At 42.1% G+C, this 27,828-nt stretch overlaps 1 protein-coding gene across 1 annotated transcript; it reads right to left on the bottom strand.

Moving 5' to 3' along the window:
• Positions 1–1,524: 1,524 nt before the first annotated feature.
• Positions 1,525–27,611, bottom strand: SLC18A2 (solute carrier family 18 member A2). Its single transcript, XM_086752049.1, has 15 exons — positions 27,480–27,611; positions 25,354–25,705; positions 19,364–19,422; positions 17,351–17,434; positions 14,520–14,612; positions 14,010–14,099; positions 13,858–13,901; positions 13,722–13,782; positions 9,229–9,324; positions 6,538–6,616; positions 6,240–6,291; positions 5,731–5,794; positions 4,518–4,637; positions 3,981–4,114; positions 1,525–1,731 (listed from the first exon to the last, which is right to left on the bottom strand). The coding sequence occupies exons 1-15, from the start codon at positions 27,598–27,600 to the stop codon at positions 1,624–1,626; spliced, it is 1,557 nt and encodes a 518-aa protein (XP_086608175.1). The 5' UTR covers positions 27,601–27,611; the 3' UTR covers positions 1,525–1,623.
• Between the last annotated feature and the right edge of the window lie 217 nt (positions 27,612–27,828).

The raw sequence follows: 27,828 nt of genomic DNA, 5'->3' as shown, positions 1-27,828 counted from the left end.
CTCAGACCAGCAGCCACATAAGACAGATTTTTTTTCTTGGAAGCATCACAGTTACCTGAACAAGTTGCCTGTATTTGTGACCTGGAGTCAGGTCATAAAAATATTTGTCCTCAAGACAAATAGGCTAGAAATGAGGAGTGCTTTCCCACAACCTGAAATCCTTCTTGGCTTTTTCCCCCCCCAGTATATAGTAAACCACAATGCATAAGGCGGCAAATTGTGAGGGGGATTCTTTTTTTATTATTTTTAGCTTATTACAATAGATCTTTAACTTCTCTTAGATAACTTTATTTTAATGTGGTCTGAATGCATCATTACTGACAAAGCAATACTTGAAGTTTGGTACATTATATTTTTCATATTTTCTGACCATAGTATATACACTTTACAAAACTATATGTAAACATAGTATCTATGCTGTAGTACATAAAACATTGGCAATTACATGGAAGAAGGCACATAAAGATTTTAGTTTTACAAATGAAAAGATAGACCACCGTTGATAAGGACATTGGAATTGGTTTTAAATGATTTCTTTCTAAATCTGATTTTTCTTAGTGCAGGTAGGGACTGCCTAATACAGTGCTTTACCTATATGAGACTGTCCCCAAATGCTGAGAGAGATCGGCAACAAACTGGTCATCTTTTTCAGTATTCTTAGCAAAGTTGATATTTTAACTCATTTTTTAAAAATAAATATATTTTAAATTTCTAGATGTGTACGGAAATCCACGTAAAATAGTTTTCTGTTTGAACTGCTTAAGTTATCAGCTTCCTTTCAGCTCATGTTAAGACTCAATACTGTGATACTGCAGCTTTTCTTATCCAGTCACTTACGCTGCATCTAAAATGAAGTGGAGATATGTTAAAAGATTCAAAAGATAGAAATACAAAAAGTATCTTCATGCTGTTCTTATTCCCTTTAAGGGAAAGGAGCAGTGCACATTCATACCTGCTTGTTCATCTGGTGTTGGGTGCTTGGTTGGGGGCTTTGTATTGCACGACCGGTTAGCTAATTAAAACTTCATTAAATAGTACCAACTACTAGCTATACGCTCATCCATTTAAAATAATACATGAGCTGAAGTTGATCAACAAACTCAGCGTGATGTCCACATTCTGATTTCCAGCTTTCAGCTCCGGTAGATGGACTTGCAAGGGCACAGTTTAGAAGGATGCAGGTTGGATAGGTTTTCTTTGAGCTTTGTTTTTTTTTTTTTTCTTCTTCTTTCAATTACGTAAGAAAGACTCAAGCTCTGGATAGTAACTCATGACTCCAAACAAAATATGCAATATTGTATGTCAATGAGTTGACCTCAAAAAACAAATAGTTAAAATTCACATGTTTATACAGAGTTATACTACACATTTAATAAAAAATATAGTGTGATATTCAACAAAATTAAATACACAAAATAAAGATTAACACTATACAAATGCTCTATAAAAGCTTTCCCCCCCATATAAGGCGGTTAGAACCACGGGTAATGCATAATATACCTTTGGTTTTTTTGACCATTTCACTATTAAATGTGCAGTACAACTAAAACCTATTTCTGGATGAGATGTTTCACATGAAACACTGCATTTTGTACACCAAAATATGTTATGTGGCTTTTCCTGTTATTCATCGCTTTCATATTCTTCTTCATCACCTATGGGGTAGGACTGGATGTTGTTCTGAGTGTACATTTTGGTTTTCACAGGACAGTTGTGATCCATGAGTATTGCCTGAAAGAAACCAGAGTGTGAATATTAGCATCTGGCTGAGGTCTGTGGTTGACTCCGCCACACAGCCATCCGGCCTCATCCACCATTCAGGGCTTCGCCTCTCCTCTGCCAAAGGAGAACCCAAAATGATTTCAGTTAGAGTAAATCGAGTCTGTAGGTCTGTGTGAGGTGGGATCTCAGCCCTAAAGACATCACCAGTAAATTTCTATTACCTTCCTGGAGCCAGTATTTCAGCCCACGTATTAAATTAAAAATACATCTACAGTTGTAGATTTACAGTTACAGTGATTTACCTCTCTACAGTTACAGTGATTTACCTCTCCTGTATTTAATCTCCATCTGTTAAAAGCTGGATGAATGAGCAAGAGGAGTCCTGCTGCCTCAAGCTGAATCTCCCTTCCCAGCTTTTGTTTTCCAACTCCTTTCTGTAAAGCACAAAGTAGGGACTCTCTTTTTGACTCTTCAAACACAAAAGAAATGGCACAGCAGGTCATTGTCACAAGCACTTTTGGGAACAGGAGTCACCTTGCATGTAAAGTTATGTTGGGGGGTGGGCAGACAGGGGAAGGTGTTTAAGCTGGGAGGAGAGATCCTGTCCCTTCAGGGGTTACCGTGTCACACGTGGAACCCTGTCAGTGACCAGGGAAGCACACAATAAACCTGATATTTCTAGCAAACAACAGCATCTTTTTTTTTTTTTTTTTCTTTCTGTTCCTCAGCCTTAGTCAATGTAAAAAAAAAAAAAAAAAAAGTGCTGTCTGCAAAGGTCATGACAAGGGATTAACTGGAATCTCTGGGATTCTGTAGTCCAAATATGTGTAGAACAAAAGGTCTCTGGCCTCACGTACACCATTGTTTCAGCAAGATTAATTTTTTCACCCCCCATTCTGCTAAGGCCCTTACAAAGCATGAGCAGCACACGCAGCGGGTTCTGCCCTTACCTTGCAGAGATGTAGCGCTGCATAGTAAGACCTTGGCTGTGCAAAATTACATTTGCTTTTCCCCCAAATAAACAACTTCCAACTACATTTTGAGCCCAAGTCAACCTTCAGCATGAGCAAGGATGGAGCACAGGGCGGGGGGGGGAGTGGGCTCTACATGTGCAGATGGTGACAGATGTTGCAGCAAAGACTGGTGCTTGTTTTCCAGGATTTTCCCAGCCCTGGAATCACAACAGAAATTGTTCTGCCTACTGACTGCACTGCCTTGTAATTCCTTCGGGAGCTTCCCATCTTCTTGCTGAGCAGAGGAAGCCTGGGGAGCAAACGATGGATCCTCCCCTGCAGTAAGTGGGGTTTTGACCCTGGTCTAGGATAAATCTATTAGCACAGCAGAGTGGGGGAACAATTTTTTGGGGGTGACAGGCTAAGCAAACAGTGAGCAATAGGAGTGAAGGAGTGAAACGTTCCGTGGGTGTCCTGGGGCAGAACTCATGGAATAAGCAAGGGAACTCCTCACTGCAGGTCTTGCAGAAAGTAGACTTGGACTCAGAGAGCAAATGTGAATGCTAATGGGGAAACAAGTCTGTTAAAGACTGGTAATTGCAGTCACTTTTGACTTCGGTCTCTCAGCCCCTAATTTTAGAGGTGTGAGAAAACACATTTGCCTGCTATGAGACATCCCTAGATACCCACTGCAGTCGCAGGGGACTGGGCACGATGGCTGATTTAGCCAAACATCATTCTTCTTATGCACCATATGGTGGCTGGGGAGCACTACTGCTCTAGAAAATTGAGTTATATTAGAAAAGAAAGAGGCAGGGTAAGCCCTGTGGTATGGATAGGATCAGAGAATCCATTAATTTGTAAGGGCAGATGATCTGTACGGAGGAACAAGGAAGAGGAAGAAATACGGTGCAAAATGTGCTGGGAAGACCGTGAAGAAAGCAGGTTGAGGCACACAAAGGAACGAAACACACTGAGTACTTGGTCGATACATTTCTGGCACTTCAAGGAAAACAAAAAGGCCTCTTATACCGAGTCCAGCACAGCACACCCTGTTGCAGATGAATGTCTGCTGGAGCCTGTTCTGTGATAATCAAATTCGTGATTTTGCAACATGTAACTAATAAAAAGCTTTTCATTATGCATCTTGGACATATAAAAGGGGGTGGGGAGGATGTGCTCATCCTAAAGATGATGCATGAGAGCTGGTCCCGTTTGGGGGAATTAGAGGCACAGATGCAGAAGTAAGTTATCTTTTGTTTTACTGAAAAAAAAAACAAAAAAGAAAAAAAACATTATGCTTACCATTTTCTCTTCTTTGGCAGGTGGACTTCGAAGGAAAAAGCACAGGGGAGCGAAGAGGATATCCACAATCCCTATAATTGTCATGAGCCATGGAAATCCAATGGCCTTTGCAATGGCACCACCGGCAGAGGGACCTTGTATAAGTAAAAACCTTTTTCTGAATACCGCTCAGACTTAAAATTTGCAGCAGTCACTTTAAACAACAGGAATTTTATATCCAGAATTCCCACTTTACAAATTGGACTGAGGAATGTAAAGACATGTTTGTAATTATAACATAAACCTTTTCTGGCTCCATACTCCACATTCATCAAAGAAATGAGAGATGCTCCTGGAGCATCTATCATGCACTCCAGGAGGCAGGGGCCCACTGGGGAATTATTCCCCTCACAGACTATTAGGAGCACAGCTGTGGTGTTAGTTTTAAATGTTCCAAGGCCTCTTTCCTAGGGATACCCTATTTGTGTTCAGTGCCTGACGTTTTCAAGCCTCGTACAGCTAATGAAGCCGAGCACGGCAGGAAAAAGCTGGACTTACCTATGGCAAAGCCCATGCAAAAGGCAACATCAGCTATCGCGTACACGCTGCCGTAGACCGACACATGGCGCAGATCTACGAGGTAGCCCATAATTGGCATCATGGAGGAGTCCACCATTCCTGGTCATGAGGGAGGGAAAAGTATTTCAGGAAAATGCTGCTGGTTTTTTGTTTGTTTGTGTTTTTTTTTCTTTATCTTAGCCAACTATGTGCTAAATCAGGATGTGAAAGCAACGGAAAGGATGCTTATTTTTAAATAAGTTTAAATCCTTAGAAACTTGTATTATCTTATTCTTCAATAACCATGTTATCTGTGCTTTGTATGGTCTTTACAGTGTCTGAGGTCATGCATGGCCACGCACGGATGTGTACTTGCCAGAGGACAAGAGGCATGTGAGCTTAAGGCATCTCAAAAGCTTCCCAGCAACTGTTCGTGCAAAAGCTCTTACCTCACATTAGCTGCAAAGTAGCTTTCATTGAGCAGAAAGTTATTTTGTATGAACTTGCATTTACTCTAGGCCTACAAAATTGCATTAGCTTCCCATCAATCAAAATTATTACGGTGGTTTTAACATGTCTTTTGAGCCACACTTTCATTCCCAGCAAGAAACTGCATGAGAGAGTTGACAAAACTGCTGAGATACTGGGGATTTGTAGTTGTGCCTGTGACTTCCTTCCTAACTACACATCCCTTGTGTGTGAAGGCGCCCCAGAACATTTCCTGACCAGCCAAGCACTAAACCCCAACCCATGGTCCCTACTCCAGCCTGGGTGCGTGGTCCAGCATAAGCAAAGTCCACACATACTTGAAAAAGAGTACAGGCACATGGGCTTGGGAATTCCTATTTGACGAACAAACATTTAAGACTGGTTTGGCTTTTTTTTCCTTTGAAAATGTCTCTTTAAATTATTTTAAACAACAGGGAAGACTCTGGCTTTTGGGCTTTAATTCTGAAAACAAGGTATGAGTTCGTGGACAGTCTGAAGGATCTGTTCAGGTCGATGAAAAATTCTGGACAGACTTCAGAATCCAGCAGCCTGGTTCAAACTGCCTGAGCACCATCCTGTAATCCTTCTTGCTCTACCCACCTGTTTGGGCCACAGCTCATGCTTCACTACTGTCAGATCAGAATGGCAACAAAACTCATTTTCCATGTAACTTTCATTTTTACATAAACAACAGACTGCAAGAAATTATTATCGTTTTTCTTACCAATGGCAAATCCAACTCCAAAATTTGGTGCTATGAGCCCATAAATGTTTTTAGCAAATGGTACCTATAAAGGAAATTTCAGGCAGTTAATTATGTCACACTGCACATGCTAATGAGATTAGTTTTGTTTTTCCAAGCCAAATTCTCCAAGTAGTTACAGCACTCACAGTGAGAGTCGGAGTTTCATCTTTGTTCTTGGTTACCGTTTCAGACAACTGTGCCATTAAACCACTGAGACACTTACTATTATGAGCAAGAGTAAACTGTTGAGTGACAGCTCAAAAAATGATCATCCTCCTCCTTCCAGAGCCATTCTTCCTTAAAATAATTGAAGCACTGAAATTTGAAAATACTCAAAACTCTGATCTGGAACCTATTAGCTACACATTTTTAATAACGTATCATAAAGCAGAAACTTCAGCAAAATCTCCTGGCGAATTCAAATCATATTTGAAGGTGAACACATGAGCACTCAGATGGTTTGAAAGATAACATGATCTTCTACTTACGCATAAAATACTTATTCCCACAATCAGCATTCCGAGTAAAGCACAAAGCCACCTATCAGAGAAGAAACACCACTCAGAGGTCAGTGATACTGAGATGTCAGAGCTGATCTTGGATGTTTCCAAGTCATATCTGAAACGCTGAGTTACACAACCAAAGTAGCAACATGTTCTAAAAAGTAATTTTGCTACTATAGAACAAGCTTTAATATTTTTCATCACCAGTAAACTGTCCTGGGAAACACTGGAAATGGTACATGAACACACTGGAAAGTTATTAGTATTTTTAAATTAAGCATACCTTCCCATTTTGTGCGCAAGTATCCCAAAAAGATTCGTCCCAATGAGATAAGAGATACTAGCCGGAATAAAAGCAACGCCTGAAAAATATGAATGAGATGTTTTATCAGCAAGGATTTTAGTGAAGTGTTAGAAGAAACTAATAAATTCCAGACACTGCAATTTTGATTTGAACACATCTAATAGAGTCTTTGCGTGTACCCCAAGGAATCCAATATCCGGTTTGTTGTGGCCTTCTCATGAAATCTAAGGACATCATCTATGAAATGCAGGAGCGATGTGATGCCTTTGAAAAGGGTTTGGTTTTTTTTTCAGTATCAGCTACAAGAACTGGTATGGGAGAGGGGATGGAACAACAAAGAGCCAAAAGTTTCTGTCTAACTCAAATAAGCTTTGGGATAGGTCAAAGAAAGCGACTCTTTTGCGGTTGCATGGCTTACGGAGCATCTGCTCGGCACATGCAGCAATCCGAATGGTTGGGGTGGGCGAGTCCCTCCCGGGAGGATGGGTCAGCAGGACTGCTGCTGTGGCTTTGCAAGTCATGGTGTCCCTCCACGCCCGTGCATGCCGCGATGCCTCGCGTTACAGGCGCATTTGTAATGCCAAGATATGGTCCTTGGTCAGGCAGCAACTGAAGCCAAGTATATATCATATGTAAAGGTGAAAAAAACCTTAAAAACATGATTTTGAAATTAATTAACCAATACATTTGCACGAAAAGTTAGTTTTTAAAAAATCAGTTATTGGTTTAAATTTAAAAAGCTATTTATCTGTAATGACTTGCAGATGAGGCCACTCTAGTAAATCCTTTCTGACCCTGACAAGAGGGTACCTGGACCCTCCCATTTCCCCCACATCTACTCAGAAAAACATACTGTGAGGACCAGCAAATTTTTCTAGTCTTGAGGTTTCCACAGCAGTGGCCGTATCTGGAGTAGATACTGGCTGCCCAGAAGTATCTCTGGTTTAAAAGCCAGTTACAGCTGTAGCTGAGGATTCATCCTCTCCCTACAGGTAAGTGGCAGGGCAAGGCCCAGCCAGAGGGGAAATGTCAAAGGAAGAAATGCTATCGGAGAGTGCGGGGTGCCATTCCATCGGCTGCCTTGGAGAGCACCTGGAAGGACGAAGCAGGCACGTGTGAGAGCAGGGACTGCCTTTGAGGAGAAGACACTGAATGAAAAATATCCGAGAGGGAGAGGAACAGGGTGGCTGTGCCTAATGCTGGAACCTTGTGCCATGATGTTGAGCGGTTCATGTGTCTTGGAAGAAGTAACACACCATATTTTTTCTGTTGTTCTTGTTAAATTTTGTGTCTTCTTAAGAAAAATAAAACTGGGAAACCTGACAAAACTGGGAAAGTCTGACAAATTAATGCATGCCATGACAAGCCTTCCATGCTGTCACTGTTAAATCAGGTAATCCAGATGCAGACAGCAGCCCTGACATTATGGTACACAATCAAACAATTTCCTTTAAGTGTATATGCTCCTCATCTTTCACCAAGGCAACGTAGCTTTTCTCATTTCCTGCCTATCCACCTCTCTTCCTATCTCTCTGATATTCATAAGAAAAAGAATGGAGAGGTAATTTTTAGCACAGCAATATCCTGTGATTGAAATCTTTGTGAGTTACAATGGTGGTGCTGGGGAAGCATTTTCACCTGTGTAACCGCAGTTGCTTTGGTACTGCTTGGAGCTATCTGCTTATACCGAACGGTTACACATGGCAGACCCTGCAAAGGCTTGTTAAATAAGACTTGCAGGTTGGTGTGTAAGCTGTGGTATACTGAAGCAGAACCGTAATTTTCCAAATAGGCTTTATGCACCGTAACATTAATTGATCAAATCAAGGTTTTTTTATACCTTCTTCAGATCATGCTTCAAACAGCTGGATCTCCAAATTGCATAAGATAGTCATTTGCTTAAAACCCTGCAGTTCAAGATATCATTTAAGAGGCTTAGAAACTTTAATTAATGCTGTCAAATCAGACAAAGCATAATGAAGTCAATTACTTATATCATTAAGAGGTAAAATTAGTCTTAATTTAAAATTGATATTTTTCTTCCAGGAACCTCTGTTCAACCAAGAGATTTGTAAATCTCATTTCCATTGCTCCAGCAGTATGAAACTCTAGTGCAGGAGGTAGATAAGCAATCTTTATTTTTCTTCCTGAGGTTTAAAATATCTCAATTTGTGTGTTATTTTGCTGTATGGCAGGCTAGCCATAGTCAGTACCATGTTCAGCAGCAGAGCAGCAGGTTAAGAACTGCTAGCTATGGCCACCCTAGACCTGAGTCTGCATTAACAAGAATGAAGGTTTGTCCTTTCTCTATGGTGTAGGGACCCCTGCATTAACAGAGTAGGGATATTAGCCAGATGCTAGCTGAACGTCAATCTAACTTGATACATGGGACAGATTCCCAGTTCGCCTATGGACACTGATTTCCCAAGATTGTGTCCCTGTTACAGGCTATAAGGTGGTCCAAGCTGGAGCTCTCCCATTGCTTTCTGTTGAATGGGATGGCTAAGTAACCCCCGAAAGGACATAAAATCTGTTAGATTCAAGGGAAAACATTCCTCATGCCCTAAAGATACTACCCTGAGGCATATAAGGAGACCATCATTAACAGGACCAGAACTGACACAGTCATTAGACAAAACACAGAGATGCAAATAATGTACTGTACTTTACCAAGCTGCCATTTTTTTGAACACATGGTCTCCATCATCCAGATGGGTAAAGCTGGTTCAAGCATAGCAATAGCCATGTTTGCAAAGCAGATTGATCCTTAAAGAAAGAAGGGGGGAGAAAAAAAAAAGTAGCAGTAGTTATTTCTTTTGACTATGAACAAAAAGCCACACAAAGAATGGATGCTTTTACATAAAGCATTGTGCTTTTTACAGTCCTATCTGTCATGCATCAGAAGTTGATTAATGTTAAATAGAACCAAATGTAAAATCACTGAAAACTAACTTTCTATGTATTTCTGTTCTCCTAGAAACCCTACAGTAAAGGTTAAGCTGTTTTCATAATGTGGAAGTTTGCAGTGAGCTTGATGACATTTCGAAAGTTCACGAGGTCTGACTGTTGCACAAACGATTAGCTGAAACTACAGTCCTTTGGTCTTTATCTCATCTCCTGGGGCAAAACCGGAGCCCTGTTGTGTGAGAGGCACGGGCTCCGACCCTAAGCGTCCCTCATCTGAGAATGACTACGATGAGATCTGGAGGTCTTGATCCCAAAATACCAACAGACAACCACAGAGACATCCACCCTCTATGAAAGGGAATTTTGTGTTGAGACCTTACAGCTAGCAGCCAAGCATGAGTTTGGCTGAGCTTGCCCAGCCCTATGAACTTCAAATGTTTCCAAATCTCTTTTGAATTTCTGGACCTTTAGTCACCCAGACACAAAGGATAACGAGCGGTGGAAGTGCTGATTCAGTCGTGCCTGCCAGCTCAGCTCTGCCCTATGCCACCGCCTGCGGACCCAGACTCCAGTGGGTTTGTGTCAGGTTTGTCTATCCTCAGTGGTGCACTTCAGCTTTCACGCAGGGATTATTAAACCCCATGGTATTTCTTTGGGTCAGAGATGTCTTTCCCACTTACTCAAAAGACCCTGAGGCAGTCAAAGCCTAATGCAGGGCAACGGGACGTGTCCCCTCTGCTAATCCCTTCAAAATGGCTTTCAAGGAAATTTGGAAGTTACTGCTAGAAGTGACAACCTCAAACTTGTGTTCCCACTTTTCTTCCTAATATTGAAAATCTCTGAAATTTAGGAAAATATTCTAGACTCTTGCAATCATTTACCATACCAATTTTACTTTTTTTTTAAAAAAAAAAAAAGCTTAATTTGTCTGAGGTCAGAGAAACATTATTTCTTCTGGAACAAGTTCCTCATCATACAGTTCAAAACAAAATGAGCACCGATGTCATTCTCTGCTCAAACCTGTCAGAATATATTAGACTGTGTATCCACGATTCCCAAAAAGAACTTGCAGACTTGCTGGCTCACTCCCTTCCCGGGGCAAGGAGCAACAGTTCAGCACGGCTTCCCCCTAAAGACGAAAGGTTAGATCTAAAGCTAACCTTTCCACTCTGGTGCAAGCTCCCGCTAGCGTAGCATCTGTGAGGAGCCCCAGTTAAACACCCTGGGGCTGCTCTCGTCCCAGCCAAAATCAGCCACGCTCGAGCAGCTTCCTTGATGCTGGAAAAAAAAACATTTCAAGCCACACAAAGTGCAGCCAGAGGAAGGAGGGCCATTCTAACAGGGATGGCTTGAAATAGCAAAGCTCTTATTCTACTCTTAATAAACTTCATGGAGGAATGAGGAACAGCTGTGCAGGCACACACGTGTGGCACCTACTTCTCAGTAGGTCAGGAGGCATCACAGGGCTTACCCAAGTATTCAGGTATACGGTGACAAAGGTACTGCAGATCTTTAGGATGTACCCCAAGAGAAAAGCGAGAGCCCGAGCTGCTACTCTGCAAACGCAGGGCTAAGTCCAGCGCAGAGCATGCTACCTTAACAAAGCTTCCCCAAAAGAAGATTTTTTTTTTTTTTCCTCTATCTTGCATGGAGCTGACCTCTCTTCAAAGGACCATGTCTCAAGGGTATAAATCCTACATTGTTTCTGCTTTAAATTACATTAAACATCCTGCACTGGCCAGAAGGTGCAAAATCGCAGCCTACCAGCTGGATCCCATCTCTGCAGCTGAGAACCCACTCAGCTTTTGGCAGAGTGCCATAGACATCACGGCTATTTTTCTGTGAAACAGCAGGTACCCATTGAAAAGGTGTCACACACCTTCTCAAGAACCCATGTGCTCATGATGATATCTATCTCAACTCTGGTTTTTGGATCTGATAATTTAAACCAACTTGTCTGTCCACGCAACTTTGCCAGCCAGGAGCACCCAACATTCCTTTAATCCCCATCAATGAGGTCCGGCTGTGAGAACGCCATTGACTTCATTCACTGAGCTCCTACCAGCAGTGACAAAATGTGTCAATGACATTTCTTTTGCCTGGGTCAGTGAGTACTGATGGCACTGACTTTGAAGCATCACCTCTGACACAACCCACACAGGAGGCAGAGTCTATATTTGCTCACATTTCCTTTCTCCTGCAGAGGTCAGCACCTTCACCTCGTCCTGTCCCTACCACGCACGCATTTTTGTGACTTCCCCACCTGGACTGGTGAGAGCATGTTCAACAGGAATGGCCGCAGCGCATCCTGCAACAGCTACTGCTGGCACCAGAGGCGACCGGGCAGCAGGAACAGCCTTAGGGACTGGGATGTACTGGGGGTGAATGAGAGCAGTAGCCTCCCCAGCTGTTCTAACAGTCAACGTTATTGACTCACAGGCAACGTGGGTTCATCAAGGGAAGAAGTTGTGCTTTCGGAAAGAAGAGAGGAACTCCATGCTTGAGTTCAAGACACCTTGCATTAAAGAGTAGTACTGTGCTAAGGACAAGCCAAATTGGTCAGAAAGTGCTGGTACTTTAAGAATACAAACAATTACAACTCAAGTGTATGACGCACGCTCAGGAGATTGAATCTGAATTTATACCATGAAATCAGTGTACCTAAAATCAAGATTGCAAGAAACACTGAAACTGTTAGCCCACCTGCAGCACGCCTAAAATGTCCCTTGTGCTAACTTGTGGTTAGCAAGTCAGCGCGGTAGAGATGCAGTCAGTTTTTAATGAGGTGGTTAACTGCCCTAAAAGCCATTTGAAACCTCTGATCTCCCTAAGCAGTGCAGACCTGCTGGGACTTTAACCTTCTCCTCTCTAATCACTGTATCTGAACATTGTACACAGTGTGGGACATCTACATTCACAGCATCCTCGTGAAGCAGAAGACATATCATCCTGGCTTAGACAGGGAGAAATGTGGCATAATGCCTTGACTGATCGCCCCAGGGTCTCAGAGCACGGATCTAACTGCCGTCCCAGCCAATGGCTTACCCACCCTCCCCTGTCAGCATCAGGATCAGAAGTTCCCATCTTAGAAAATAAACCAAAGAAAATACTGAACTCTTTGGGGTAAGGGAGAGCAAGTGAAACTTTCAGACCCTTTTCACTGTAAATAGGCAACAGCTTCAGAACTGAAGCAATTTACATTTAAACAGTGCATTCCTCAGGCATGAAGAAAGCCGCGTTTGGACCAATGTGCCCTCATAGGCCAGATGCAAGGCTGAATTTATATTTGGTATTTGGCATTCTGTTCTGACAAAACCAAATTTGGTCTGCAAGGGAAATAAAGCAGGAGGAGAAGAGGCTGAGGTTAGAGAACATCAGCGTCATCCATACTGTCAAAGCACTGGGCAATCTCTGTCCTGGGAGGCAGAGACCCTGGGTGCTGTACCCAACTCTGCTGGTAACCCATGCGAGGGACCTTCTCACATCCTGGGAGGTGATTCCTGGTGGGAGCAGGACAGGGCACCCAGAACAGCTGGGGAGAGAAAGAGGGATCGGAACAGAGAGGGTCTTTATGTTTCCACCCCTCTGTACATCCCTAAAACACCTGGAAGAATTGCTTTGTTGGGCAAGCAGGTTAGGACTATGAAACAAAACTGTGAAAAATAATTATTTGTTTGCAGATATTTTATCAACATTAAAAAGGGCCAGGCTTAATTACGGACTGCAGAATAAACATTCAACAAAATGCAACTCAAAAAGGTAGACTTCCCTCAAGATAGAAAAACTTATTAGACAAATAATACATGTAATGCCAAACGCCATTCACTATTCAACCCAGACCTTCCCTGAGATATAATCCACTCTCTTGAGACCAAACTCACTCCCTCTTCAAACAGAAACAAAGCTCAGTGTTATTCCCTATGCCAGCCTGCGAAGTTCTGGCAATCTCTCCCTCCCAAAGCCTTGGCCCTACTCACTTGCCTCATAGAAAGTTCCATGGCCACATCTCATTGCCTTAGCAAGCGACCGCAAGCTGGAAAGACACCTACACTTCAAACTTTCTGCCTGTTACTTTTCTACTGGTATATTCATCCTGTATTACCAACAGAATTTTTTTATTTTTCTGTTTGAGCTTCATGTAAATGAAACCAGCGATGACAATATTGTTAAACAAGCTCGGCCTGAGGCATTCCAGGATGCCAGGTATAGCACCAATGGCTGGTTTAAAGAAGAAAAAAAAAAAAAGGATCTGGTACCTGCTGCAATAATGATATACGGGTCCCTCAAAAGTGTCAGTAGCGGTGTCCCCTTCTGACTCTGTGAAACAAAAGCTTGGGATTAGGAAAGGCAAAGTGTCATCCATTGCTTAGAGTATTTTACCTTAATACTTACTTCTGCTTGTGCTCTGGATGGCTGCAGAACAAATAATTGAACAGCTGCAAAAAGAAATCAATCCTGTAAGATTTCTTCAAGCAGGGGGTTAGATGGTAGTAAGAGGGAAGGGATGTGCTACATGGCCATATCGACTCTTGGCATTTACTGACCTCCGTCTAACAGAGCCAGCGCTGCCAGCACCAGGAATGGAGAACTCTTCCCCACAAACTCATACATGATGCTCCCAAAAGGTGGGCCCACTGCCAGGGAGAAAGAAAGGACACACGGTGGTGAAACCACATCTCCAACTGCGAGCAAACATCCTCTGCAAGGGTTTGGGCACCCTGCTCTTGGCACTCAGTGGCCAAAACACTCAATTTAAAAATCCCCACAAAGCTCATTCGTCATGACAATAACCATATTCCTCACTCCCCAAAGGACTCTTCCATGTAAAAAAAACCCAAACATTTCAGAGGTTATTGCCTGGCATATGTATCCACGTAAGAAATGTGCTGCTGTGGGAAAAACTGTCCTTAACATGCACCACAAGTCATATCTGGAGATGGCACGATAACATTGCACTCTATGACACTCTTCTCCTGCCTTCATAGATCACAAATACATTCTTTGGGAAGGCTGGGGGTGGCTTCTTCTTCCAGCAGAGCCTCCAACTCACTGACCTAATACTCCCATAGCAAGGCCTCCTAGTGCAATTCCCATTGCGTTGCCTCTCTCTTCATCATCTGTATATACACTGGCGAGCATACCCATCCCTAAAAAGACACAAACACAAAATTAGGCATCTGTGTACTACAGCTTATGATCATAATTTGCCAGTCCCACTAACCATTATACAGAGATGGCAGCAGGCATCTGTGTGTGTGTGTGTGTGTAAATATTTATATTGCCCCCCATAGAATTCACTTTGAAGCAAAAGGAGGTTTGGCAATGTAAACTGTCTCTAAGACCATGTTCTACTGTGCAGTATTACTCAGGTAATTTAATGATGCTCTGATTTGCCCAGTTCTTTGTCCCTGTCTTTGTCACAGAGCTTTTTGATGATGCTTTTCAACTAGCAGAAATAAAGCTTTTGCCAAGTATTCTCTCTCTGTTATTTATACTCCGGGCGCTTGACACAGTGGTCTGGTGACCACTCACAGCCATAAGTGTGGTCGGCGCTAGCTCTGCTCTGGGCATGAGGTATTGTGCAGAGCTGATTACTTTGAAAATGAGTATTTCAAGTTCAGCCTCCAAAATTAAAGGATTCTTTTGACCTTTATCTTCACGTGCCTCACTTCTGCTTTTGATGATGAACCTTCATTTCACAAAAGGAAACACGAAGCCTGATTCATTTGTGGTTTTGTGAAGCACTCAGACACTGTAGACGTAAATGCTCCAGGAGAGTCCTCATAGAAATTAATAATTCTGCTTTCAAATCAAGGTTTAAGTAGGACTCAGTAAATAAGGTCACAGAAAAACAAAACATTGCATGATTGATCATTAGGTGAATACCATCCATCGTGTGCATCAAAAGAGCAGAGGTCTTGTGTGGATTAACACACATTGAAAATTGTGGATGACATCAAGTTGTTTGCACGAACAGTTGAAGAGCAAGTTAGAGAAGATATCAGGCTTCACAAGGAATTTGTAAGATTTGGAGAAATATTCTGGAAAAAAATAGAAGGCAATGCGAAGAAGATAACACCAAGGTTTACACTTAGGTGGGAATGATTACATGCACAAATGTGGGGGGTTAAACGACTGATTGGCAGGAATACTACAGAAAACTTCCTTTGCCTGTGAGATACATGGAGCGACTCTCACAGCCATTGGCCTTTGTAAGGGGCCAGAGCATCTTCAGAGTGCTAGGTCTGGTTCTGGCGCAGCACAGGAAGGAAGGTGGGGGTGACTGGAGACCATCCAGGGAAGGGCAATGGGGTGAGTAAAGGCTTAAAAACCATCTGTGAGGGACAACTAGAGGATTTTCAATTTGAAACCAGGGAGGAGAAAACTTATGTGACATGTGATAATAGTCCTGCAATATGAAAAAAAAAAAGCCACAAAGATAAAGGAAATAAACTATTCTTCATGTTCTTTCAAGTATGGGAAGCAGAAATGGGTTTATAAGAAGGCTTTAGACTAGACATCAGAAAAAAAACTTCATGACAGTAGAGGTACTTAAGCACAAAGCTGAGGGCATTTCTGGAGGCTTCTGAGAACATGCCTGTCAAGTATGCATGAGGAACGACACATACAGAGCTGATCCTGCCTTCAGGAAGGGAGTGAACTAGATAGTCTCTTGGCCTTTTCTGCTCTATTTTGTAGGTTGCCTGTGAAAAAAAAAAGTCACGTACTTCTCTAAGAGCCGAATCTCAAGGTGCACACTTGCACAGGGACCAGTTAAAGGTGGCACATCTTCTCTTTGGAAGACTTGACTTGTAACCTTAACTAGTACACGGAGAAAAGAGGGATGTTCTTGTCTCTACCCCTCCTGCTTGTCTTTGCCTTCCCCACCCCCGGCTCCTCATCCCAGCCCCTGCCTGCTTCCTTAGCTGCATCCCCACTCTTCCCACTGCTCATCCAGGGTTAAATCTCTCTGTCTCACTAGTGCTTCTTGAGAAGCCTCGAACCTGTTTTAAACATAAGATGCTTCTTGCTCCCAGTTTGAACACTCAGCCTGGGGCGTTGCGTCTCCACAGCTGCCCCAAGCAGCACTGCCCAGATGTGGGCTGGAGCAAAATCCCTGCAAAAGGAATCCGGGAGGAATCCAGCTGCCAATTTCTATGGCGTATATGTGAACTCTGTTTATAGGCCAGTCCAGCTTGGAAAGGGGAATTTTCCCAAGGAAGCCAAAAGACACATTCTTGACAAAATGCTGTATTCACCTCCCTTCCCAAGCCAAATTTATATTTCTGCTACCATCACAGGAATTTTTTCCAAGAAAAGACTGCAAAATGTTCTAACATGAACAAAACATATTTTTTCCAGTCTCAATGTCGAAAATGGTTCAATAATTTGGACTGAAACACTGCATTTCACCTATTCATTTAAAAATCACAGATTTGTATTGGAAATCTGGTACAGGGAAACTGAGTCCAAACTGGCAGACAGCATGGTAAGTCCTTGAAAACAACATTTATAACAGAAATTTCAGTATCAGACAGAGCTGCTATCCCTACTATAGTAAGTACCAACATAAGTTCCCGATGACCTTTAAAATGGCAAAAAAAAAAAGGAATTTAAACTGTTGAAGACACAGGTGCAGAAATCCCATGGAGAGTGCAGTTCATTTAGTGCTCTGCCTGACTGCAACCCAAATACCAAGGAAATCTGAGAAGACATTTGCTTTGGAGCTACTTTATATGAAAGAGACAGAAAAAAAAATGTAAAATTTATTTAATTGAATATTTTTGTATTAATTATTGAAACTGCAGACAAAATACAATTCAGAAAATGATAAAAATGACAGAATCAGAGAATCTGCATTTTACTTCATCATCTCTTCTCTTACCTGCCACCGAAGAACAAGAGGAACCCACTCCTTGAAGGGACCTGGCAATAAACAGCAACGTGTAGCTTCCAGAGAAGGCAAACACTGCAGAAAAAAAACACAGTACATTTTTAAAAATTAGTTTAACTCTAACTAAGTTAAAAAGTTAGATTTCTTGAAAGTATCACAAAAACTTCACACAATTTAGTCAAGTGTTTACAGTGACTGGTGCCACTTTCAATGCTAACCTCATTATTTTCTCTTATTGCATTTGGATGTGGCAGTGTTGAATGGCTCTCAGGTGTCTGAGCCTCCTGGTAACGCAGAATGCAAGCGCACAAACAGTTTTCACTAATTACTTAGGATTTGATTACATCCTGCTCTGATTCAGCCGTACGCAGACAGAGTAGCAAGGCCTTTTTTTCCATCCTGCTTTGTTTGAGGCTGCCTGGACCGAAGCTCCAGGTGCTCAGGAAAAGCAGGGTTTAACACACATGCACGCACTGATGCTTCTTCCAGTAAGTCAATGGGCAGAGAGAGGTTTTACGTGGTGTTGCCAGCTCTGCCGTGGATGGCTGGCAGAAGGTGCAGGGAAGCCAGCTCCACCCATTCAAGGGCTGTAGCAGGTTCCCCATCCTCCCAACAGCAGACCAGTAGAGAAACTGCACCTCAGGAGGTGCCTCTCTCTCTCCCCAGGAGATTTTACCTTGGGCTCCGCTCTGCCTTTTGGGACAGAGCCCCTGGATGCTGCGCTCATCAGTCCAACTAAATTCCCCATCCACAACCTGGGAAAGCAGGAGGGTCTCAGAAATCCAAGCACATCTTTGCTTGTGGAGCCTGTGTCATGGTCACTGTCATTAAATCAACAGGGAGTTTTTAAAGACTTTTTTTCAGCTCCTATCTGTTGGCCACCTAAGGAATTTTGCCAGACTAGGGGAAGCTATTACCCACCACCAAGGTCCAAATGCAGTTCTCCCACCCGCCCTGTGACACTGTGCCTCTCGGGCCGTTCACTAGGTCTTAGAAAAATCCCAACCCATGCGGACAGAGAAAAATCAAGAAAAAGAAAGGAAAAAATTATGCAAGCAAATCAACAGCACTCCCCTTTGTCATGAATAAGGCTTATTACTCTTATCTCCACCCCAAGCAAAATTTGTCTAAAGTGTTCCTGAAATGCAGAATTGTCAGAGACTCTGAGATCAGGTAGTCTTCTCTGGCACTTCAGCCCCCTTGGTGTTAGAAATATTTTCCTAATATATAACCTACATTTTCTTTAACACAGTTTTAAACTTGTTATTCCTTCTTTTATGTACAGTGGACAAGAAAAACTGTTTGTTCCCTTCTTTTTTGTCTTAGACTGATACATCTGCCTTCTGAAGCAAACCTGATTCTTTCATTCTTCTTCACAGGCTTCTAATGATCCCTGATGTTCTCCTCTGTACTCTTTCCATCTTGGCCACTACTTTAAGCGCCGTGCCCAAACTGAACATAAAACGCTAGCTGAGGCCTTATCAGTGCCACTTAGAGCAGACAAACGATCTCAGATGACTTGCAGGCTACGCTCTTCTTTGCACAGCCCGCAGAGATGTTTAGCAACACTTTGATATTGTTGACTCATATTCTACTTGTGAGCCACCACAGCCTGACAATCTTTCTGGTAAGCCCCTACGACAGCTAGTTGTTAAGAACCCTGCAAAATAGCCCTCTCATGGCTGGTCTGATAGCCCTCCCGTGGCTGTCAGTTTAAACATGTCCGAGCACCGCTTTGGATAAGAAGAACCTGACAGAAAGGTTCAGCTAAGGAAGAGACCAGCCAAGGTGAGATGGAAGGTGGTGAATTCCGTAGAGCATGTTCATATGAGTGTACTTGTCAAATCTCATCAGCACCACCATCCACATGGAGCAGCTACCCTTAAATTTTCCTTGGAAATCAGCCCCTCTAAATCAACAAGAAGAATTCCTAGTGACAATTATTATAGGTCATTTATCTAAAAGTTGCATCTGGGCCAGACCAAATAAGATGTAGACACTTACTGATTGTTGACACAAACATGATGCAGAAGCCAGCAAACAGTGGAATCTGGTAGCCTATTCTGGAAAACAAAATGAACATTCGTATTTCCAGGATTGTCTCACTGACGTTTTAAGTTAGACTTACTCACATGAGCACACACACCATGAAAACCCAACCTGTAGTTCCTTGGTAGGCTTTGAACTATTTGTTGTGGAGCACACAATCAAATGTGTCCATGTGACAAATGCCTTTTCATCTGGCACAGCAGACTGTGTATCTGAAATCCCTGGAAGAAATCCTTCTCTCATTAGAATCTGATTGCCCTGTTCTCGTTCCACCATAATTGTTCCCAATAAAGCCCCTCTGGGCTTCCATGGGGTTGCCAAGGATATGAGAGGGGAAGATTTGTCTGAGCATGCTGAACTTTGAAATATCGCAATAGTGTTTCAAGGCTCATCTGTTTCCACCCTCATGAGACAATTACTATAATGAGATACAGTCAAACCAATGGCTTTTTTACTGGAAAAATTTGTCATCAGCTTTGCTGGGAGTTTTGCCTCAGCCAGGAGCATTGGAAGAGTTCCAAAGAGCCTGAGAATAATACTTTTGCTTTCCCTGGGTTTAGGAATAAAAATAGAGCTAATCAAAGCTTTCTTCATCAGCCTGCTTCTTCATCAGGGCTCTAAACAGCCTGTAGAAATGCCTGGTTGCTGAAAGTATTTCCAAGTTTCCAGGAAATAAAGAATTTTCTGTCTCGAAGCAATACATTTTTTTTTTGAGCAGCTAAAACTGAAATTTCAACAAAAAAAAAAAAACCACAATATACTATTTTTCATGCCATTAAAAATCTACCCTAGAATCAAAAGCACAACCCAGGTAGCTCTGAAGGCAGTCTGTGTATTCTATTCAGCACACTTTATCCACGGCCCCATTTTTTGTAGGACTGTGCATCTTAAATGTATTTGCAAAGACACTATTTAATGGCCAAATTCTTCAACAATGGATGATGATTTTCAGAGGAGTACTGATTGACTTCAGCTTCCAATGATTTGACAGTATTGGGCACTTATATTGGTGGTATTCGCTGAAGTAGGTCAATCAAATAATGGAAGAGCCTATAATGGTGCTTTTAATTTTCAATAATAGCAGTCATGACATAGGTAAACCAAAATAATTATTCTGAGCTTTGGGTTTTTTTTGTTAGTATATTTTTTATACAATTAAGGACATTGGATAACACAAAACACTGAAGTACAGGGCTCAATGTTCATTATCTGTCTCACTGTAACATTTGTTTGAGTTTTGTGAATGAAAGAAATCTAGCATGAACATTTCTACATGCCAGAAAAATCTCTAATGAAGAACAATTTTCCCTTAAATATCGTCACTACTTTAAAATATGACAAAAACAGAGTGCCCAGATTCCTCTAGTTGAAAATTGTAAGTGGGTGTTACAAACATCCAGCAGAGACCAAAGCTCCAAAGAAAATTAAATCCCTGCCAGCATCACAGACTTCCTCTGTGGCCTTACGACAACCATTTTAATCTCTCAGCACCTTGATACTTGGCCTGTAAGAGAATATTACTCCCTTTCTTTGTCTGATTTATTTAAAGTGAATTATTTTTCTACACCTGTCTGTTCTCTTGCTGTGTGTAGAGCAGGTATTACACAATGGGATGCTGATCTCCACCGATGTTTCTATGTACATAAGGAAATTAAAAATTACCTGTTACCAACTTCCTGCCTGCCTCAGAGCTGAAGTGGGCACTTCCCTTCCCAGTGGGCTCAGGTAGAACAGGGCACAGTGAGTGTGACCATAATTGCTTTGATTTTGAATTTCTCGATTAAAGAAAGCACAGACAGAAGTATGGATTAAAAAAACCTTGCAGGTATGGCTACTGCTGTTGGTGATCATCTTTCTCTGTGGTATGAAAGCAAAACTTGAATGTCCTTATGACTTCTTCCATTACAAAGTGAAGTGGGGTTGTGTCTGTCAAGGCTATCCCAGAGGTGTCTGGGATGGACACTGTGGGAGAGACGTCTGATTTCAGCGCAGAAATCACGCAATTCTTAGACTCAGCACAGGGGCCATGAGACAGTAATTTGCTTCAGCTACAAGTACACTGAATTAAAATCCAGTTATTTGCACGAAGGCAAACGCCATCCAAATTGGCCCCAACATTCACCTTTCCATCACTAGATCAGAGACACGAGCTGTGAGATCTTCATAAACATGAATAAGCTAAACAAAGCGAAGGGCTATTGAACTTGTTCTAAATGATACTCTACCAAGCTAAAGCAAATGTCAGTTCTGCTGATAGGCTTCCTACGCTTGGGAAGTTTCTGGTGGTTGAAGGCTCTAAGAAAACAAGTATTTTGGAAGTCACTTTCAATGCTCAATTAAATACTGTGCAAGCGTTGTTCTTAATTTTTGCACTCACAGATATCATTCTTCCTTTATCTTGGGCGAACAGGGTCATAGCAAGGTGTGAAGTGATGCATAGCAGAGGGTGATGAGGGCAGAACTGGAGCAGAACTCAGTCCTACTCTGCTGCCTAGCAGACTACGATGCTTTATCACACATAGCAAGGTCTATCACCTTTTCCTCCACACAGAAACTCTGTGTGGGCACAGTTGGTCATTTCAGCCAAAGTCTGCATTGCCAGTGACCCATCATACAAGATGATGCAAAGGTATACAAGTCAGCACAGGACATGCATTTGTGCTGAATCAAAGAAGTCATTATCATCCTCTGAAAAGTTAAAAATTTCACCCACAATTTGGAAATGCACGGTTCTGATGTGCTGCGCCTGCATGAGACCGCTGAACCTCTGGAAGTCGTGGTTGCTTTTGCTCAGGGGACACTCCTACCCACATCCAGCTGACACTGAGTTAGATATGCAGATTATCCTTTCCTGCATAATCTCAGCAAACCCTGCCTCTCAGCAAACCCTGCCTCCTCCTGAAATAGCAGCACTAATTAGTTGGCAGTAGTGTCACCACAAATGACTAATCTGCAGCTGCATTCCCTGGTTGGTCCAACAGATATTAGAGTTCACAGACTGGGAATTTTTGTTGAACAATTACACTATATGAGATAAAAAAAAAATCACAAAAAAAATAAAGACACTATCTGTAACAGCCAACTATTCAGTGATTCTGTCCCTCGGTCCTGGGCCATTCATGTTATCGCCGTGAACACGCTTTTTCTACTTCTCGGCCATGACATGCCATACTCCATCACAGTTATCTCTACATTTTGTTCCTCTGCATGTGTGCAATACAGAAGAATATTACAGCCTCTCTTCTCTTTTTCTTGTTGCCATGCTCAAGTATACAATTTTCTTGGGCACTCCTTTCAAAACCCTCCAAGAGAATCTGAAGCAAGAGCCCAGCATGTTTCACCAAGACTACCTGCAGCTAAAAGTGCTTCCTACAAGTATTTCTGACCTCTGAAAAAGCTGGAGTCATTAGATGAAGGAGGGAGAGGGAAGGTTGCTGCTGATGGAGAACACCTAAATTGCTCCATTTCAGTCCCGCGTTGGCCCCAGATTGCAGGCCTGTTTGGAAGTGGATTATACCCATTAACAAGGTTACCCTACAATAAGGCACCTAAGTGATGGGTCCTGTGTAACCACAAAATAAAGGTTACGCTGACCAGGTTAGCAGCTGTGGATGATTAGAGCCAAATTATCCATCCATTACAGTGCTGCAAATCCACTGATTTTAACCTGGTTGTTACACAGCTGCACTGGTACTGCTGTGAGCACCCTTGGTAAGTCTGTCCTGGCTGGCAGTCTGGCTATCTTCTTCACTGCTAGCGAAGACTGGGGAGGATGTATGGCAAGAACAGCATTTTCCTCAAGGTAATGAATCGCTGAACTTGTGTGAAGGTAAGGGAGAATGTGCAGGGTCAGCAGGGACAGGGAGTGTGGTCCATGCACTCTCCACCTCTCTGCTCTGTGCTGTAGCACAGGGGCTTTGTTCAACCTGCAGAACTGGTCATGCCCATTCCCTGCCAAAACCTGAAAGGAAAGCTTCCATAAGAATGGAACTGTAACTAAGTAGTTCCAAGTGCTATTTATTTCTCTGCCTCATTCTTTCCATGTATCTTGGTCATGAGGATGTCATGGTCCTAGCCACTCTCATGCAAAGAAGTTCAAAGCTATAGTCAGGCTGGTGTAAAAATGATGAAAATATCTGTTCACTTTTAAAATAATTTTGAGGCCAATATGGATAAGGACAACGTTAAAACTACCTATTTTTTCAGACTGATAAATAAAGGGAGAAAGAGAAATGGCAAGAGAGACAGTGATTGTCACTAGTGAGCTAGCACAGCTGGGCTCACCGCCTCATTCAGAGAACTTCGTAAGAGTTTGGAAAAAAAACCAGAGCAAATCAGCTCGTTATAGAAGGCATAGCAACCTTTCGTCCACTCTCTTCACTGGAAAGGATTAGGCAGAGCCTCTAATCTCACCTCACCAGAGCATCCTCCTCATAAAGTGCCCTGTACCAAGTGCTGTGCTATTTGTATCATTTCTTACCAATTTCCCTACAAGGAAAAATACGATATGCATCTGAGCCACCACATCTTGTGGCCCTGAAACCGTGCCATGGTGGGACCTGGGTTGTTGACATCCTATGGCAAAGTCATCACTTAGCATTTCCTTTGCTAGGACTTTGTTAGACCAAGGGTAAATCGTGGTATTCCATGAACTGCAAACCAGTTCACTAAGCCAGGTGTGTGTTTTGTCTGGCTCTCCGTGGAAAGAGATGGGCTTTAAATAAGCAGTATTTTTGGCAAGACTTACTTCTTGAATGAAAACAAATCTGAAACATATTTTTAAAAATCTACAGCTCCAGTAGTTACAGAAAAAGGGGAAAACAGCCTACAAATTTTTCAGAAAACCTAAAATAATTATTGGAACAGACTCACATGAATAGAACATCCTGTTGCACCCTGTACAAACTCAAGCACTCAAAGCCAGTGCCTGCTGAAAGCCAGTAACTCCAGACTCGATTAAAAATCTAAACCACTCTTGAATTGTATTTGACTGAAAAATAAAAACCGTGAACACAGTGTGCTACCTACTTGAAAAATAAATTTACTGGGCATCTTAACAAACTGTGCACACTAATCTTGAACTAAGCAACCCACTCTCCTTAAGCTGTGATATTTTGCAAAAGTAATAATGGCAATAACAACTTTCACTAAAGAGCTTATCAGTGGTAAGGAAGAGTCTTTGTAATGATAATTCAGATATTTTCTGTTTCATTTATAATAATCACAATTTTCACACTGCTTTTTAACTGATCGTATACATTATTATTAGGAAATGTTAACTTTAGGGTTGTTTTTTTTTTTGCCAATGATTTCTACAGTTAATTGATAAATGCATTAACTGATAGTTCCCACTAAACATTTCTCAGAAGAAAGGCAGATACTGGTACCAAGATACAAACAACGCATGAAAGAAAACCAGTAATCCTTAAATCTAATTTAGGGCCACTTTGTCACTAAGGCTTTCGTTTCTGCTGTGTAAGAGAAGAATTTGTGGCACAAGAAGCTGGGGTGAGGTGCTTAATTATTCTCTCCCCACTTGTTGAGCATCTGAGCTTGCAAACCTGCCCCTGTGATTGCCATCACGCACTCGGCCTCCTGCACTGTGTTGCAGTGTCTTTGGCCCACATAGCTGTATTGAAGATGTTTCAACACCATTTCAGCAACATTTTCTATAAAATTCTGAGGTCTCAGGAGCTGGAGGAAAAGTGTATGACGCTGAATATATCAGATGGCTCATGTGCAGCTTATCAATTTATTTTGGAAAGGGTGTAGGTGTCTAGAAGCGTTCACCAAGCGTATTTCACTAAAATATTCCTCCAGATAAAGTGAGAGGGCCAATAAGCCAGGGCCACAGTGGAATTTAAAATACTTTGTTTGAAATAATAAGTCTGGATGAAAACATCAATATAAAATCCTAACTGGGTAACACAGCAGAAATAACGTACCTGTTTGTCAGCGGCCCTATGAAGGGGTTAGTGATTAGCTGCACTGTTGCTTTTGAAGCAAACAAGAGACCGACTTGAACATTTTCATTCAGCAGGTCCTTATCTTCCTTAGGGCAGTCAGTTGGGGAAGGAGTCACATTTACTATCATTTGTTCTGTCTGAGTATGATGCAACTCTCTGGGCTGTGTCTTATCAGATTCGTTTCCAGTAACCGTCGTTGAGTTGTCATAGTAGGAGAAGATGCTCTGAAAATTGTTCATCGCTGTTGAGTCTATGTTAGGCTTAGCAGTCTGGATTTCTGTGGCATTTTTCTCATGTTTGATGCTGTAAAGGTAACTGGGAATTATTGGCACTGGAAAAACAAATAGAATATATCGGCATCTTACTGTCAGGTTTTTTGTAAATGGAATCACCAAATTTTCTTGTTTGCTTTGCCATTAAGGAATACAAGGCTTTCCTGCAGAGCACAAGAGTAAGGATTTTGAACAGCAGAAACACAGAACTGAAACAGAAGTTTGCTGATGGGAAAAAGCACACCCATAACTCAGAAGTACAGTTTAAAACAAAAAGTTATTTTACATTACTCTTTATTTTTTGCCAGTTTTCATAATTATAACATTTTCTACACAGGCATCATTCAGAAAGCAAAATATAAGAAGTATCAAAACCCATGTTTGAAGAGTCTGTTGCACAAATGCACAAATCCATTTATTAGACTGTGAAAACATGAAAGACAAGAAAGGCATTGAAACTATTGTTAAATCAAAATATAAAAAATGTAATAAAACACATTTCTAAAATAAACTCCCAAAATATTTATAAGTAACAGCCCTATAAAGGGAAAAACTGTAACACTCCTGTATAAAGTAATCAGAACTAACATGTTCATGTTTGCATCTCTCATTATTTCTTTTTAAATTTATATCCAAAAGATCATCCAGAAGGGAACTGCTTTATACGCTCTAGGATCTTAGCTGCAATTTCATTGCATTGATATGTATCTCAGAAATCACATTTCAGAATTTGTAAGACAGATGTAAGGTTCATTCCATTTAACACTAGTGACAGAATCACCCCTTCTTGTCTTGCATCTCTTATTGAAAGAGTGGGCTCTTTCCAAAAGTCTGCAAACTACAATAATTTCTAGAGCTTCCAGCATACCTATTACTGAATAAGTAACTGAATGTTAATAACTTTATTAGCAAGTTATTACATGAATGTCATGTAAAAAAAAATATCCAAAATTGACTTGCTAAAAATATATATGGTTTTAGTTAAGATCTACATTGAGGCATCAGCTTTCAAGTTGAAGTTCCCCAAGAAATTCAGGAGTGATTCAGGAGCTGAGGCTGCAGCATCATCCGAGGGCTGACTCTGCACAGCCTGATTAGCTTCTGAGAGAAGCATGTGCATTCGTGCGTGTGCCTGCGTTCATCCATGAGCAACTAGTTTCTCTGAACCATTTCCTTAAAATTCAGACAAATATAAACATTTGAATATGAGGACTTCTAAAACTACCAGTGAAAAATTTTCAAGTGGTTTGAGTTGTGACACTACGCATCTGAAGCCAGTACAAGTTGCATCTTTGACTTCCATCAAAACTTGGATTAATTCATTAAACCAACTCACAGAAGCGCTTTTCTTAAAGACCAGTTAGATAGTTTTCTTACTAACCTATCATTTTAAGACCAATGTAGGGGAAAGAGGAACTATCGCAAGGAAGCAGGCATCTCTAATGTTATCTAGCCTCTTGTTTCAGTTGTGTGACCACAGGAGAAAAACCAAAGATGAGCTAAAAATACTATTATCTGTCGTTCCGTGAAGTACTAGTGGCGTTTAGGAGAAAAAAAAAAAAGAATTATGAAGACTTTTGTTTTATTCATTGCACTGCAGTTAACATAGAAATAAAAGCGAGACGTTGGTGTGTATGGCAAGTGCATTTGCAATACCTAGAATATTAAAAAAAAAAGAAATCGGTGCTTGGAGATGTTGGGTTTGAGACTATTAACCATGCGTTCGGGGAGTACAGCTGTCACGGGAGATTATTTCTGCCATAAATCGAGAGGGGAAAAAAAAAAAAAAAACCACCAGCAAAAAAACAACCAACCCAAACGCGTTCAACCTACCGACTACCGTGAGCAGCATGTTGTCCAGGAGCAGGGCGATGAAGACGATGAGGAGGATGAGTTTCCGCGACTGCCGGCTCTCCCGCAGCCAGCGCAGGAGGCTCAGCTCGCCCCCAGCCATGCTCGCCGCTGGCTCCGGCTGCAGAGAGACAAAGGCCCTTGTGGTGGGGGGGGGGGGGGACGGGGGGACACCCTGGGCGGGACGGGACCCCGGGCGGGACCCCCGCAGCCCCGCGCTCCCCGCCGCCCCGCTGCCGGCTCCGCTCCCCGTCCGGCCGCACGCTGTCAGCCGGCACCGGAGCGAGGGGAGGAGGAGGAGGAGGAGGAGGCACCTCTGCTCCCCGTGCGA

The sequence above is a fragment of the Chlamydotis macqueenii genome, chromosome 7 (genome assembly GCF_036417535.1).
Source record: "Chlamydotis macqueenii isolate bChlMac1 chromosome 7, bChlMac1.mat, whole genome shotgun sequence".
Classification (NCBI taxonomy): domain Eukaryota; kingdom Metazoa; phylum Chordata; class Aves; order Otidiformes; family Otididae; genus Chlamydotis; species Chlamydotis macqueenii.
This window is presented reverse-complemented; position numbering and strand designations above follow the sequence as displayed.